Source organism: Hyaena hyaena, unplaced genomic scaffold (genome assembly GCF_003009895.1).
Source record: "Hyaena hyaena isolate Hyena2069 unplaced genomic scaffold, ASM300989v1 scaffold_7, whole genome shotgun sequence".
Lineage (NCBI taxonomy): Eukaryota > Metazoa > Chordata > Mammalia > Carnivora > Hyaenidae > Hyaena > Hyaena hyaena.
This window is the reverse complement of record NW_024080639.1, coordinates 6,719,300-6,734,756: the sequence shown is the minus strand read 5'-3', so window position 1 is coordinate 6,734,756 and position 15,457 is coordinate 6,719,300. Positions and strand designations below refer to the sequence as shown.

Sequence of the window (15,457 nt, the reverse complement as noted above, 5' to 3'; positions counted from 1 at the left end):
TGCATTAAATATTTGGCTTTTTAATTTTAGGTTTGAGTTTTTGGTTAATTCTCAATTGAACTGAACACTCTTCCCCTCACCCCATTTTATTTGAAACCTTATTGAAATATAAAATGTTGTCTTCTACTTTCTGTTGAAGTAACTTACTGGTTCTTTAAGGATCAGGCAGAGTCTAAAGGTCTTGGGTATTGAAAAGTGTGAGACAGGTGCTCACAGTCTCTGGTATTTGTAAACTGATATGGCATTTGAAGCAACACATTTATAGTGTGGTGAACAATAGGAAAATAGAAAACTTGAAGGACTGAAAAGGACAGAACCTACTCTGAACAAAGAAGCTTCGTTTTGAAAACTGGAATAAGTGATTATGCCAGTTAAGAAGAAGCTGGAGGAAGAAAACAGTGTGGAAGTTCCTCAAAAAAATTAAAGATAGAACTACCCTCTGACCCAGCAATTGCACTACTAGGAATTTATCCACAGTATACAAAACTGCTGATTCAAAGGGGCACATGCAGCCTGATGTTTATAGCAGCACTATCAACAATAGCCAAATTATGGAAAGAACCCAAATGTCCATCAACTGATGAATGGATTAAGATATGGTGTGTATGTGTGTATACATACATATATGTGTGTATGTACATGCATACATACATACATATACACACACACACACACCATGGAATGCTACTTGGCAATGAAAAATAGAGAAATATTGCCATTTGGACAATGTGCATGGAATTGGAGGGTATTATACTAAGCAAAATAAGTCAGAGAAATGATTTCAGTCATGTGTGGAATTTGAGAAACTTAACAGATGAACATAGGGGAAGGGAAGGGAAAGTAAGATAACAGAGAGGGAGGCAAACCTTAAGAGACTCTTCAGTACAGAGAATGAACTGAGGGTTGATGGAGGGAGGTGGGTTAAATGGGTGATGGGCATTAAGGAGGGCACTTTTTGGGATGAGCACTGGGTTCTATTCCTGAAGCCAAGACTTTACTGAATGTTAACTAACCTGAGAATGAAAAAAAAGGAAGAAGGAGAGGGAGAAACATTTTTTTTTTTCCTGGCTTATACACCCTGGGTCTTCATTTTTCTGTTGGACACAGCTTCATAGAGATTGTACTTTGCTTTTTACTTCTCCTCACTTTGGATCAACAGAAAAAATTTAGACAGGTAAAGATTTGTAATGACATTAAAGGAATTTTTAGAGAGAAATATCATAATTTTACTACTTTCATGTATCTAGTTTAATTTTTGGCTTGTCTTCGGATCTCAGTCCAAATTAAGGCACTTTTTGTTTTCCTATCCATGTCTAATTTTCATATTAAGTATGTTTATAAATTTCATTCAGTTAGGGTATCATAATTTATCCTTTCTCTTTTTAGATATTGAGGTTGCTTCCAATTAATACTTTTCTTTCATCTCCTTCTACATTTCCTTCTATTGCCTTCCTCAGTAGACTTCTTCATTAGCTTCCTGACTAATCTGCTTCTGGTTTTTCTCTCTGACCCATCAGTTCTGTGGAAGTTTTGGGCCTGCCTTTCCCCTGAAGAAAAGACTTAAATGAGTATGGGATAAAGTTTGAATTTCTTAGGATAAATTAAGGGTCTTCCTAACTCTACTTAATCCTATTTTAACCATCTTCTAATCACACTGCCCCTCAGAGAGCTTCATGGTTTGTTGTTTCATGTCCCTTCTTTTCTCTCTGCTGGGAGTGCTCTTCCTACTCTGAATTTTCAGATTTACGCTTTTCCAATTTCTGTGGGCTCTTAGTGCTTCTTTGCCTGTGCTTCCACAGTCCTTTATATGATGCTTATCACATTCTATTGAAATTTATCTTCTAGGTCTATTTCCCCTACCAAACTCGAATTCATCCCTGCTGTAGCCATCCCATACTGAGCAATATGTTATGTCTAACAAGTAGTTTGTGTTCAGTAAGGGCTTGGAGAATAAGTTTTAACTTTCATTTTCTTAAGATGGAATCTTAGGGGAAAGGGTCTTTAAATTTTATTATCTACTTCTCCCATCTGAATAACTTCATTGTAATAACTATGCTTTCATTCCCTTGACTAGAGGCAGGCAGTGGATAGGTTCTTAAATTACAGTGCCTTTAGAGAGATTTGATTACTACTGGCCTAAGAAATCTTACCAGAGTGACTAAATGAGGCTTTGGTATGTAATCTGTGAATTAGCCATTGTGGGCTAAATTTTGCTACATAAACTACTCCAGAATCTCGGCATACAGTATTACAAAGGTATATTTCTCACTCATGTCTTATGCCTAAAACTAGAGTGTGGTGATCTACCTGTTAGAGTCACTTAGGGACTCCAGAGGGGTAGAGTCTCATCTCAAAACATGCTGAGGCTGGAGAAGAAAATGTAGCAAATCTTTCATTGGTTTTAAATGCTTCTGCCCAGAAGGAGCTGTCACTTCCTCTCCTGTTTCATGAATCAAGGCAAGACCCATACATAGTCCCATTTGTATTCAGAGGAGGTGACAGTCCTGCCTTGTACCCAGAAGAAAAGGGGAACTTTCGTCAACAACCCAATGATTATCATAGTTACTAAAAGCTTGCTTTCAAGGATATACCCTGGAAGTTGTTTTTGTAAAAATCATTCACAGTCCGTGCTCAGATTCTACTTAATCCACGTATTCTACTAAAAAATAGTATTTCAACTGCTGATTGGTTAGCATAATAGCATCAGCTATGTTAAATTTTCAGAATTTGATAATTATACTGTGATTATGTAAGAGAATGCTCTTGTTCTTAAGAACAAGGAGCAAGATGTCTGCCACTTACTTTAAAATGTTCAGTGGAGCGCCTATGTGGCTCAGTTGGTTGAATGTCTGGCTTTGGCTCAGGTCATGATCTCACAGTTCAAGTTGGGCTCTGTGCTGACAGCTCAGAGCCTGGAACCTGCTTTGGATTCTGTGTGTCTCTCTCTATCCCTTCTCCACTTGTGCATGCATGCTTTCTCAAAAATAAATATTTAAAATAAATAAATGTTCAACAAAAATGTGTGTGTACACACGCTTAGAGAGAAAAAGGATAGTTCATTGTATTGCAGATTTTCTGTAAATTTAAAATTTTTCAAAATAAAATAAAAAAGTCACAAATTTACAAAACCTTTTAAACATTCATATTATCCACATCTGAGGGCCATTTTTGCTTTTCAGATCTGATTGAGGTTTTGAATGTCCTTCTCTCTTTTCCTCTGAGGCCAGTAAAAGGACTGGATTTCTAGTAATCAGTGATCTTTCAAAAACAAAGACTCTGAGGCCTGAATATTAAATCTATATAGTAGTCTGACATTTTAAATTCACAAATAATGCCAGATTTCATTAAAAATACTTCTTTTTCCTTTTAGTTGGTGGAAATGTTGGATATGTCTGTTCCTGCAGTTGCTAAATTGAGACGCCTTTTAGATAGTCTTCCAAGGGAAGCTTTACCAGACATTCTGACCTCAATTATCCAAACAAGCAACAAAGAGAAGCTCCAGGTATAGTATTCTCTTCTTCAATACTAAGTTGTTTTGTCACTTTTTATTCAAGATAATAAATTTTGACCTTCGTAAGAGATACTAGAGACTCACAGTAGTTGAAATGCTCTTACTCTAAAATTGACTATTTAGTGATTGACTTTTAGTGATTGCATTATATTTTTGTACAGTCAAGCAAGTCTTTTATTCACATTGTCAGTACTAGTAGTTTGTCAATTTATGGAAGAAGTTAAAGTGGAGAATAATTTTTTAAATGGTAAATATTTAACCTAAATATATATTTTGTCTTTTTTTTAAACATGTGGAGCTCTGACCTTTTTGTGAAATGCCTGCTTAATAAGAATTCTTCATGATGTTTCTTACATAAAGCATGCCTGTGATGCATTATCTATGATTTTCAGTTTATGTTTCTTTAGAGTGAAATTAGTTGTAAAGACACTGAAAAATGCAGAATCTTAGATTTGCATTTTTCCCCAAAACTGTAAGTTTTCTTGCACACTTATTTTTATAGTATTTTTAAGCAGTCTGTTTTATTAAATCTTCCTAGAACTTTTAAGTTAGCTTTATTGAAACATCCTTTATCTTATCATTTTATGCATTTATGTCTTAACAATTAGGTAGCAAATCTAACAAATTATGATAGTGTACCAGACAGAGAAAAGTGTATACACACCTTACTCTAAACACAAGAATTCAGCTCATCTGATGGGAGCAGAAGAGTGCAGGGTCCAGAGAGTAAGTTGGCTGTGGACATCAGCAACAATTTTGAGGGAATGGAGAGTATTAGTTACATCATTAGCAGAGGTTGATTAAGAGTGCTCCTGTTCTTTCATGAATGGAAAAATTTAACATTATGAACCTAGAATTTGTTGAGACCTAATTTGTTGAGACCTAATATGTAGACACTATCTGGGTTTTAAGAGAATAATTCCAGAAAGAGTTGACATTAAATGTGTGTTTTGGGGCACCTGGGTGGCTCAGTTGGTTAAGCTCCAAATCTTGATTTCAGCTCAGGTCATGATCTTAAAGTTTGTGAGTTTGAGCCGCACTTTGGGCTCTGTGCTGACAGCGCAGTGTCTGCTTGGGATTCCATCTCTCCCTCTCTTTTAGCCCCTCCCCACCTCAAAACAAATAAATAAACATTAAAAAAAAGTGTGTTCTTGTTGTTGGAACAATACACATGGCTTCATTTTTAAATGAAAAGTCAAGATTCTTTTTTAGGATTCTAGTGATTTAATATAATTAATCTGGTTGTGTTGGCCATAACTTAGCTGTGAGTATTGATAGTTGTCTTTCTTAATAATTTAAGTCATGACTCTGACTGCCTTGTTTTGGGAGTGTGTGTTTCTGAGAGAGATTCCACCAATTAACTCATGTTCCCTTAGATTTTAGATGCTGTGAGTCTAGAGGAACGGTTCAAGATGACCATACCGCTGCTTGTCAGACAAATTGAAGGCCTGAAATTGCTTCAGAAAACCAGAAAACACAAGCAAGATGATGATAAGAGGGTAAATACGTCCTTTAATCCATTTTTAATAGTTTATTGTCAAGTTGGTTTCCATATAACACCCAGTGCTCATCCCCACAAGTGCCCTCCTCCATGCCCATCACCCCCCTTCCCCTCCCCCACATACCCATCAGTCCTCAGTTTGTTCTCAGCATTCAAGAGTCTCTCATGGTTTGCCTTCCCCTCTTCTCCTCCCACACGGTCCTCCGTTAAGTTCCTCCTAATCCTCCTATACGTGCAAACATATGGTAGCTTTCCTTCTCTGTCTGACTTATTTCGCTCAGCACAACACCCTCAAGTTCCATCCATGTTGCTACACATGGCCAGATTTCATTCTTTCTCACTGCCATGTAGTATTCCATTGTATAGATAAACCACATCTTCTTGATCCATTTGTCCTTTGATGGACACTTAGGCTCTTTCTGTGTTTTGGCTATTGTTGAGAGTGCTGCTATGAACATTGGGGTCCATGTGCCCCTATGCATCAGCATTCCTATATCCCTTGGGTAAATTCCTAGCAGTGCTATTGCTGGTTCATAGGGGAGTTCTATTGTTAGTTTCCTTAGGAACCTCCACACTGTTTTCCAGAGGGGCTGTACCAGTTTACATTCCCACCAACAGTGTAGGAGGGTGCCCGTTTCTCCACATCCTTGCCAGCATCTAGAGTCCTCTGATTTGCTCATTTTAGCCCTCTGACTGGCATGAGGTGGTATCTCAGTGTGGTTTTGATTTGTATTTCCCTGTTGAGGAGGGATGCTGAGCATCGTTTCATGTGTCTGTTGGCCATCTGGATGTCCTCTTTGGAGAAGTGTCTGTTCATATCTTCTGAACATTTCTTCACTGGATTGTTTGTTTTTCGGGTGTGGAGTTTGGTGAGTTCCTTATAGATTTTGGATACTAACTCTTTATCTGATATGTCATTTGCAACTATCTTTTCCCATTCCGTCGGTTGCCTATTAGTTTTGTTGATTGCTTCCTTTGCAGTGCAGAAGCTTTTTATTTTGATGAGGTCCCAAGAGTTAATTTTTGCTCTTGATTCCCTTGCTTTTGAAGATGTGTCAAGTAAGAAATTGCTGCAGTTGAGGTCAAGGACGTTGTTTCCTGCTTTCTCCTCTAGGGTTTTGATGGTTTTCTGTATCACATTCAGGTCCTGTATCCATTTTGAGTTTATTTTTGTGTATGGTGTGAGAAAATGATCTAGTTTCATTCTTCTGCATGTTGTTGTCCAGTTCTCCCAGCGCCATCTGTTAAAGAGGCTGTCTTTTTTCCATTGGATACTCTTTCCTGCTTTGTCAAAGATTAGTTGGCTCTACACTTTTGGGTCCAAATCTGAGTTCTCAATTCTATTCCCTTGGTCTGTGTGTCTGTTTTTGTGCCAATACCATACTGTCTTGATGACAGCTTTGTAGTAGAGGCTAACGTCTGAGATGGTGATGCCTCCCGTTTTGGTTTTATTCTTCAATATTACTTTGGCTATTCGGGGTCTTTTGTGGTTCCATACAAATTTTAGGATAGTTTGTTCTAGTTTTGAGAAGTATACTGGTGCAATTTTGATTGGGATTGCATATAATGTGTAGATTGCTTTGGGTAGTAATGACATGTTAACTATATTTATTCTTCCAATACATGAGCATGGAATGTTTTTCCTTTTTTTTTTTTTTTTAAATTTTTTTTTTTAATGTTTTTATTTATTTCTAGGAGAGAGAGAGAGACAGCATGAGCAGGGGAGGGTCAGAGAGAGAGGGAGTCACAGACTGAAACAGGCTCCAGGCTCTGAGCTGGCAGTCAGCACAGAGCCCGACACGGGGCTCGAACCCACGAACCGCGAGATCATGACCTAAGCGAAAGTCGGACGCTTAACCGACTAAGCCACCCAGGCGCCCCAAGCATGGAATGTTTTTCCATTTCTTTGTGTCTTCTTCAATTTCCTTCATAAGTTTTCTATAGTTTTTATCATACAGATCTCTTATATCCTTGCTTAGGTTTATTCCTAGGTATTTTATGTTTTTTTGTGCAATTGTGAATGGGATCAGCCTCTTGATTTCTCTTTCTGTTGCTTCATTGTTGGTGTTTAAAAATGCAGCTGATTTTTGTACATTGATTTTATACCCTGCGACTTTGCTGAATTCATGGATCAGTTCTAGTAGGCTTCTGGTGGAGTCTGTCTGGTTTTCTACGTAGAGTATCATGTCGTCTGCGAAAAGTGAAAGTTTGACTTCTTCTTTGCCAATTCTGATGCCTTTGATTTCCTTTTGTTGTCTGATGGCTGATGCTAGGACTTCCAGCACTATGTTAAACAACAGTGGTGAGAGTGGACATCCCTGTCGTGTTCCTGATCTCAGGGGGAAAGCTCTCAGTTTTTCCCCATTGAGGATGATGTTAGCTCAGGGCTTCTCATAGATGGCTTTTATGATGTTTAAGTAAGTTCCTTCTATCTTGACTTTCTCGAGGGTCTTTATTAAGAAGGGATGCTGTATTTTGTCAAATGCTTTTTCTGCATCAATTGACAGGATCATATGGTTTTTATCTTTTCTTTTGTTGATGTGATGTATCACATTGATTGATTTGCGAATGTTGAACCAGCCCTGTAACCCAGGAATGAATCCCATTTGATTTTGGTGGATAATTCTTTTTATGTGTTCCTGGATTTGATTTGCAAGTATCTTGCTGAGGATTTTTGCATCTGTGTTCATCAAGGATATTGGCCTCTCGTTCTTTTTTGCTGGTTTTCTGTCTGGCTTGGGAATCAAAGTGATGCTGGCTTCATAAAATGAGTCCCGAAGTTTTCCTTCAATTTCTGTTTTTTGAAATAGTTTGAGAAGAATGGGTATTAATTGTATTTTAAATGCCTAGTAGAATTCTCCAGGGAAGCCATCTGGCCCAGGGCTCTTATTTGTTGGGAGATTTTTGATAACTGATTCGATTTCCTCACTTGTTATGGGTCTGTTCAGGTTTTCTATCTCTTCCCGTGTGAAGTTTGGCAGTGAGTGCTTGTTTAGGAATTTGTCCATTGCATCTAAGTTGTCCAGTTTGTTGGCATATAGTTTTTCATAGTGTTCCCTGATAATTGCTTGTATTTTTGAGGGGTTGGTTGTAATCAGTCCATTTTCATTCATGATTTTGTCTATTTGAGTGCCCTCTCTTTTCCTTTTGCGAAGCCTGGCTAGAGGTTTGTCAATTTTGTTTATTTTTTCAAAAAACCAACTCTTGGTTTCATTGATCTGTTGAACTGTTTCTTTGGTTTCTATATTGTTTATTTCTGCCCTGATTTTTATTATTTCTCTTCTCCTGGGTTTAGGGTGCTCTTGTTGCTCTCCCTCTAGTTGCTTTAGGTGCACTGTTAGATTTTGGACTTGTGCTTTTTCTAGTTTCTTGAAATAGGCCTGGAGTGCAATGTACTTCCTCTTAGGACTGCTTTTGCCGCATCCCATAGAGTTTGGATTGTTGTATTCTTGTTTTCATTTGTTTCCATATATTTTTTAATTTCTTCTCTAAATTGCCTAATTGGCCCATTCGTTCTTTAGTAGGGTGTTCTTTAACCTCCATGTTTTTGGTTGTTTTCCAGAGTTCTTCCTGTGATTGCTTTCAAGTTTCATAGCATTGTGATCTGAAAGTGTGCATGGTATGATCTCAATTCTTTTATATTTATTGAGGGCTGCTTTATGTCCCAGTCTGTGATCTGTCTTGGAGAATGTGCCATGCACACTTGAGAAGAAAGTGAATTCCATGGCCTCAGGATGTAGAGTTCTAAATATATCTGTCAAATCCATCTGGTCCAGTGTGTCATTTAAGTCCATTGTGTCTTTATTGATTTTCTGTCTAGTTGATCTGTCCATTGCTGTAAGTGGAGTATTAAAGTCCCCTGCTATTAGCACGTTCTTATTGATAAGACTGTTTCTGTTTGTGATTAATTGTTTTATGTATTTAGGTCCTTCCATATTTGGTCCATAGACATTTATAATTGTTAGCTCTTCCTGATGGATAGACCCTTTAATTATTATTTAATGCCCTTCGTCATCCCTTGTTACTGTCTTTAAAGTCCAGTTTGTCTGATATAAGTATAGCTACTCCAGCTTTTTTTTGACTTCCAGTAGCGTGATAGATATTTCTCCATCCCCTTACTTTCAATCTGAAGGTGTCCTCAGGTCTAAAATGAGTTTCTTATAGACAGCAAATAGATGGATTTTGTTTTTTATCCATTCTGCTACCCTACGTCTTTTGATTGGGGCATTTAGTCCATTTACGTTCAGTGTTATTATTGAAAAATATGGGTTTAGAGTCATCGTGTCCTTTGTGGGATTTATGCTCATGGATTTCTTGTAGGGCTGGTTTAGTGGTGACAGATTCTTTCAATTTTTGTTAATTTGGAAAGACTTTTATCTTTCCTTCTATTCTGAATGACAGGCTTACTGGATAGAGGATTCTTGGCTGCATATTTTTTCTGTTCATCACATTGAAGATTTCCTGCCATTCCTTTCTGGCCTGCCAAGTTTCAGTAGATAGGTCTGTCACCACTCTGATAGGTTTCCCTTTGTATGTGAGGGCCCTTTTATCTCTAGCTGCTTTCAGAATTCTCTCTTTGTCCTTATATTTTGCCAGTTTCACTATGATATGCCATGCAGAAGATCGATTCAAGTTACGTCTGAGGGGAGTTCTCTGTGCCTCTTGGATTTCAATGTCTGTTTCCTTCCCCAGATTGGGGAAGTTCTCTGCTGTGATTTGTTTAAGGACTCCTTCAGCGCCTTTCCCTCTCTCTTGCTCTTCTGGAATTCCTATGATACCGATATTATTTTGTTTGATTGTATCGCTGAGCTCTTGGACTTTCCTTTTGTGTTCCTGGATCAGTTGATCTCTCTTTCTCGGCTGCTTCTTTTTCTATAATTGTGTCTTCTAAATCACTTATTCTCCTTTCTCCCTCTTCAATCCGTGCACTGGACGCCTCCATTTTATTCTGCATCTCATATATAGCATTTTTTAATACATACTACTTTTAAGCTCCATAGTTTTGTAGCAATAGTTTCTCTGATGTCTTCCGTGCCTTTTTCAAGCCCAGCGATTAATTTTATGACTGTTGTTCTAAATTCTTGTTCAGTTATGCTGCTTATATCTGTTTTGAGCAGTTCTTTAGCTGTCAGTTCTTCTTGGAATTTCTTTGGAGGAGAGCTCTTTTCGTTTCGTCATTTTGGTTAGCTTTCTATACTTGTTAGTTTTAAAAGCTTGTTATGTACTCTGCACCTGTGAATGCTGCTGTACCAAAGAAGGCTCTTTGACTGTCCAGGGCCTGTCTGTTCAGAAAGTGTTCTTTGAATGGTATCTCTTGGTCTCTCTTGTTTAGATCTTGGTTACTTTATTTTCCTACTCGTAGTATTTGGGACTCTCCACCATTTGTACTTTGGCTTGTTTCTTGAGGTAGCCCTGGAAAAGAAAACAGACAGACACAGGGAACAAAGGCACGCAAACACACAGGCAAATCCAACAAACACGCAAACTGAAAGGGAAAACGAAAAAGGAAAGAGGGAAGGCGAATAATAAGAAATAAATACACATAAAAAAGAAGAAACCCAATAGACAAAGAACAATCTAAAGCATGTAACCAGAGTTCCCAGCTACAAATAAATAGCTGGGTGTATGCAGTGCTGGTGGAAGAGCATAGAGAAAGAGAGAAATGACAGGGCGGGGATGAAGCGAAACTGGAAATGAAATGAGCAGGCAGAAGGAATAAGAGGCTTTTTTCAAAGAGCTAAAGGGTGGAATATAGTTGGAGAAGAGGCAAAAGAAATGACGATGATGCTATCCAGAGAAACTATATAGTCTGATTACTCCAGAGAGAAAGAGATGAAAAGGTAAGTAGGTATAGAATTTACATCTAGAGAATGGATTAAATGTGACTATTTAAGCAAGCCAGTGACTAGAATTAATCAGGGCAGTGTATCCATGTTGGTCTTGCCCTGGCTCTGGTTAAAAAAAAAAAAAAATGTGGCAGTTCTCTAGTAGGGATGGGCATGGTTTGGTCCATTGTCTCCTGTGGGAGTCCTGCATTGGTGGTTGTGGGGAGAGGAGTGGTGGCGCCCCAGTCCCTTCTTGAACCAAGCACTGCAACTCACTTATTTGGGTGTGTAATCTCCCTTTGCGGGGGTCGTAGCCAAGGTGGGCCGTGCTCTATATCCCAAGCCAGGCCTCATTTCCAGATCTCAGTCCGCACACCCCATTGAAATTGCCCGAAATATAAACTCGCAGGTGAGCCCCTCAGAACAGTTTCAAGCCTCTCGCCTTCCCCCTGGGGATCGAACCAGAAGCTGCTGCTCCTGTCTCCTCCAGGTTGGGCTGGTGAGCAAGGAGCAGTTTCACCCAGGGTCGCCTGGGATGAGTGCATCCCACCTCCACCAGGGTCAGCTGGACAGCAGGAAACCGGGTCCCTCTCTGTCCAGTCGCCCGAAATATAAACTCACGGGCAAATCTCTAAGAACAGTTAGAAGCCTTTCACCTCCCCTCTAGGGATCCAGCCAAGCCAGAAGCACAAAGGCGTGGCCACCACGCGTCCCCTCCAGGTCGAGCTGGCGAGCGGGGAGCAGTTTCTCCCGGAGGTTGCCTGGGACAAGTGCGTCCCGCCTAGGGTCAGCTGGAGAACAGGAAAGTGGATCCCTCTGTGTCCCGAGCAGAGGTTTTTCTCTTCTCCAGCAACAGGGACAGTGCCTGGAGCAATTTCAGCCACTCTTCTTTCCCCTCTAGACTCCCTGCAGACAGGGATCCCCCCTCACCCCCCGCCCTGTCCCTCTGTGTCTCTGGTCCCGGCCTGATTTTATCTTCCCCAGTTCACACTGATGCTATAAGATTTTCTCAGCAGTCTCTGTCTCCTTTTCCCCAGACTCCTGGATTCTGTAAGGGTTCCTATGGCTTCAGGCCCTCTCCGTGTGAGATATGGGGGCGAGTGAAATATACGGAGCTCCCCACTTCTCTGCTGTCTTGCCTCCCTTCTAATCCATTTTTTTTTGTTTCCAATTGCCTGTATGTGATGTGAGATTCAGTTTTTTGAAGTAAAAAAAAAAATGGGGGAATAAAGAAAGGAACAAAGAAAATTGTCATTGTTTCCTAGCATTCAAGTTACTGATAACATTTTGAATTTGGTGTGTTTTTCTAGTCTTTTTCCATGTCTGGGTTGTTTTTTTTTTTTTTTAACATATTTAATCATTTTCTGTTCTTAGTAAATTTGGTAATCATTGAAAGGGATAATTTACGAAGCCGTTTCTCTCTGCCAAACATTATGTTGTTTCCAGTGTTTTCTAGATTTTAAAAATTAAGTAACTGATGAGTGTCTCTGAAAATAATTGGAAGAGGGGAGCTGTAAATCTCACATTTCCTAGTTTTTTAAAGTTTTTATTTAAACTCCAGTTAACGTACAATGTAATATTAGCTTCAGGTGTACAATACAGTGATTCACCTCTCCCATGTAGTCCCCGGGGCTCGTCGCAAGTACCCTCCTTAATCCCCATCGCCTATTTCACTCCTCCTCCCACCACCTCCCCCTGGAACCATCAGTTTGTTCTCTATAGTTAAGATCTCTTTCTTGGTTTGCCTCTCTCTCTTTTTCCCTCACTTTGTTTGTTTCTTAAAGTCCACACATGAGTGAAATCATATGGTATTTGTCTTTCTCTGATGTATTTCACTGAACATTATACTCTCTAGGTCCAACCATGTTGTTGCCAATGGAAAGATTTCATTCTTCATTATGGCTAAGTAATACTCCATCATGTGTGTGCATGTGTGTGTGTGTATACATATATACGTATATACCTATCTTCATATACATATGTAAGCATACACACACTCCATCTACATCTTCTTTGTCCATTCATCTATGGATGGATACTTGGGCTGAGTCCATAATTTGGCTATTTTAAATAATGATGCTTTACACGTCAGGGTACATGTATCCCTATGAATTATCCCTTTGAGTTCGTATTTTTGTATTCTTTGGGTAGACTTAGTAATAGTGCGGTTGCTGGATCTTAAGGTAATTCTGTATTTAACTTTTTGCCGAACTTCCATACTGTTTCCACAGTGACTGTACCGGGTTGCATTCCCACCAGCAGTACATGAGGGTTCCTTTTTCTCCACATTCGTACTAACATTTCTTGTTTTGAGTTTTTGATTTTATCATGACAGATGTAAGGTGTTATCTCATTGGAGGTTTTTGTTTTGTTTTGTGTGTTCATGCTTCACCTCCCTGGTGCGGGGGGCGAGATGTGCTAGTGGTATGCCCTCAGTGGATTGGAGAGGCCTCAGGATCTTACCTTGGCCAGGGAGCAGCACCAGCCATCACCTTCATTGCATTCTCACTGTAGTTTTGACTTGCATTTACCTGTTGATCAGTGATATTGAGCATCTTTTCATGTGTCTGTTGGCCACCTGTATGTCTTTGTAGAAATGTCTATTTGTGTTTCTGCCCATGTTTTAAGTGGATTATTTGTTTTGGGAGTTTTGTGAGTTCTTTATTTTGGATAATAGCCCTTTTTATTTATTTATTTTTTATTATCTTTTTTTAATGTTTATTTTTGAGGGAGGTAGAGACAGAGTGTGAGCAAGAAGGGGAGGGGCAGAGAGAGAGGGAGTCACAGAATCCGAAGCAGGTTCCAGGCTCTGAGCTTTCAGCACAGAGCCTGACATGGGGCTTGAACTTACAAACTGTGAGATCATGTCCTGAGCTGAAGTTGGATGCTTAACCGACTGAGCCACCCAGGTGCCCCTGGATAATAACCCTTTATCAGATATGTCATTTGTAAGTACCTTCACCCATTCCATAGATTGCCTTTTAGTTTTGTTGATTGTTTCTTTCACTGTTTAGATTTTTATTTTGATGTAGTCCAAGTAGTTTATTTTTCCTTTGGTTTCCCTTGAGTCAGGAGACCTATCAGAAAGAAGTTGCTACAGCAGATGTCAAAGATGTTACTGCTGATTTTTTTTGGTTTCAAGGCTCACATTTAGGTTTTTAATCCATTTTTAATTAATTTTTGTGTATGGTGTAAGAAATTGGTCCAGTTTCATTCTTTTGCATGTTGCTGTCCAGTTTTCCCAGTACCATTTTTTTTAATTTTTATTTTTTTAACGTCTATTCATTTTTGAGAGACAGAGAGAGTGTGAGTGGGGGAGGAGGAGAGAAAGAGGGAGACACATAATCTGAAGCAGGCTCCAGGCTTTGAGCTGTCAGCACAGAGCCCGATGCGGGGCTTGAATCCATGAACCTCGAGATCATGATCTGAGCCGAAGTCAGACGCTTAACCGACTGAGCCACCCAGACGCCCCAACCAGTACCATTTTTTTTTTAAATTAATTATTTATTTTTGAGAGAGAGATAGAGACTGCGTGAGCAGGGGAGGGTCAGAGAGAGAGGGAGACACAGAATTGGAAGACAGGCTCCAGGCTCTGAGCTAGGTGTCAGCACAGAGCCCGACGTGGGGCTCGAACCCACGAACCGTGAGATCATGACCTGAGCTGAAGTCGGATGTTTAGCCGACTGAGCCACCCAGGCACCCCAGTACCATTTTTTGAAGAGGGAGTGTTTTTCCTATTATATAGTCTTTCCTGATTTGTCAAAGATTAATTTACTATATAGTTGTGGGTTCATGTTTGGGTTTTCTATTCTGTTCCATTGATCTATGTGTCTGGTTTTGTGCTAGTACCATACTGTTTTGATTACTACAGCTTTGTACTATAACTTGAAGTCTGGAATTGTGCTGCCTCCAGCTTCACTTTTCCTTTTCAGTATTTATTGCTTTGACTATTTAGAGTCTTGTGGTTCCATACAAATTTAAGATTGTTTGTTCTATCTGTGTGAAAATATGCTGTTGGTATTTTGATAGGGATTGTGTTAAATGTGTAGGTTGCTTTGGATGGTATAGACATTTTAACAATATTTGTTCTTCCAATCCATGAGAATAGAATGTCTTTCCATTTCCTTGTGTCATCTTCAATTTCTTTCATCAGTGTTTTATAGTTTTCAGAGTATAGGTCTTTCATGGTTTTGGTTAGGTCTGTTTTTAGGTATCTTATGGTTTTTGGTACAATTATAAATGGAGTTGATTCCTTAATTTCTCTTTCTGCTGCTTTATTATTGGTGTATAGAAATGCAGCAGATTTCTCTACAGTGATTTTGTATCCTGTGACTTTATGAAGACATTTCATGAATTCGTTCATGAGTTCTAGCAGTTTTTTTGGTAGAGTCTTTCAGGTTTTCTATGTATAATATGTCATTTGCAAATAGTGCAAGTTTTACTTCCTCCTTGCCAGTATGGATTCCTTTTATTTCTTTTTGTTGTCTGATTGCTGTGACTAGGACTTCCAATACTATATTGATTAAAGTGGTGAGAGTGGACATCCCTGTCTTATTCCTGACCGTAGAGGAAAGAACTAAGAGTTCTTAGTTTTTCCCCATTGATGATAATACTAGCTAT

The 15,457-nt window shown here is 39.2% G+C and overlaps 1 protein-coding gene across 1 annotated transcript in view; it reads left to right on the top strand.

Annotated features, from left to right (window-relative positions):
* LONP2 (lon peptidase 2, peroxisomal) overlaps positions 1 to 15,457 on the top strand; it is a 103,912-nt gene that overhangs the window by 7,369 nt on the left and 81,086 nt on the right. The window contains exons 3-4 of the mRNA XM_039242144.1: positions 3,371 to 3,502; positions 4,888 to 5,010. Of these exons, the coding sequence (XP_039098075.1) occupies positions 3,371 to 3,502; positions 4,888 to 5,010 (255 nt within the window). The remainder of the gene's footprint in view (positions 1 to 3,370; positions 3,503 to 4,887; positions 5,011 to 15,457) is intronic.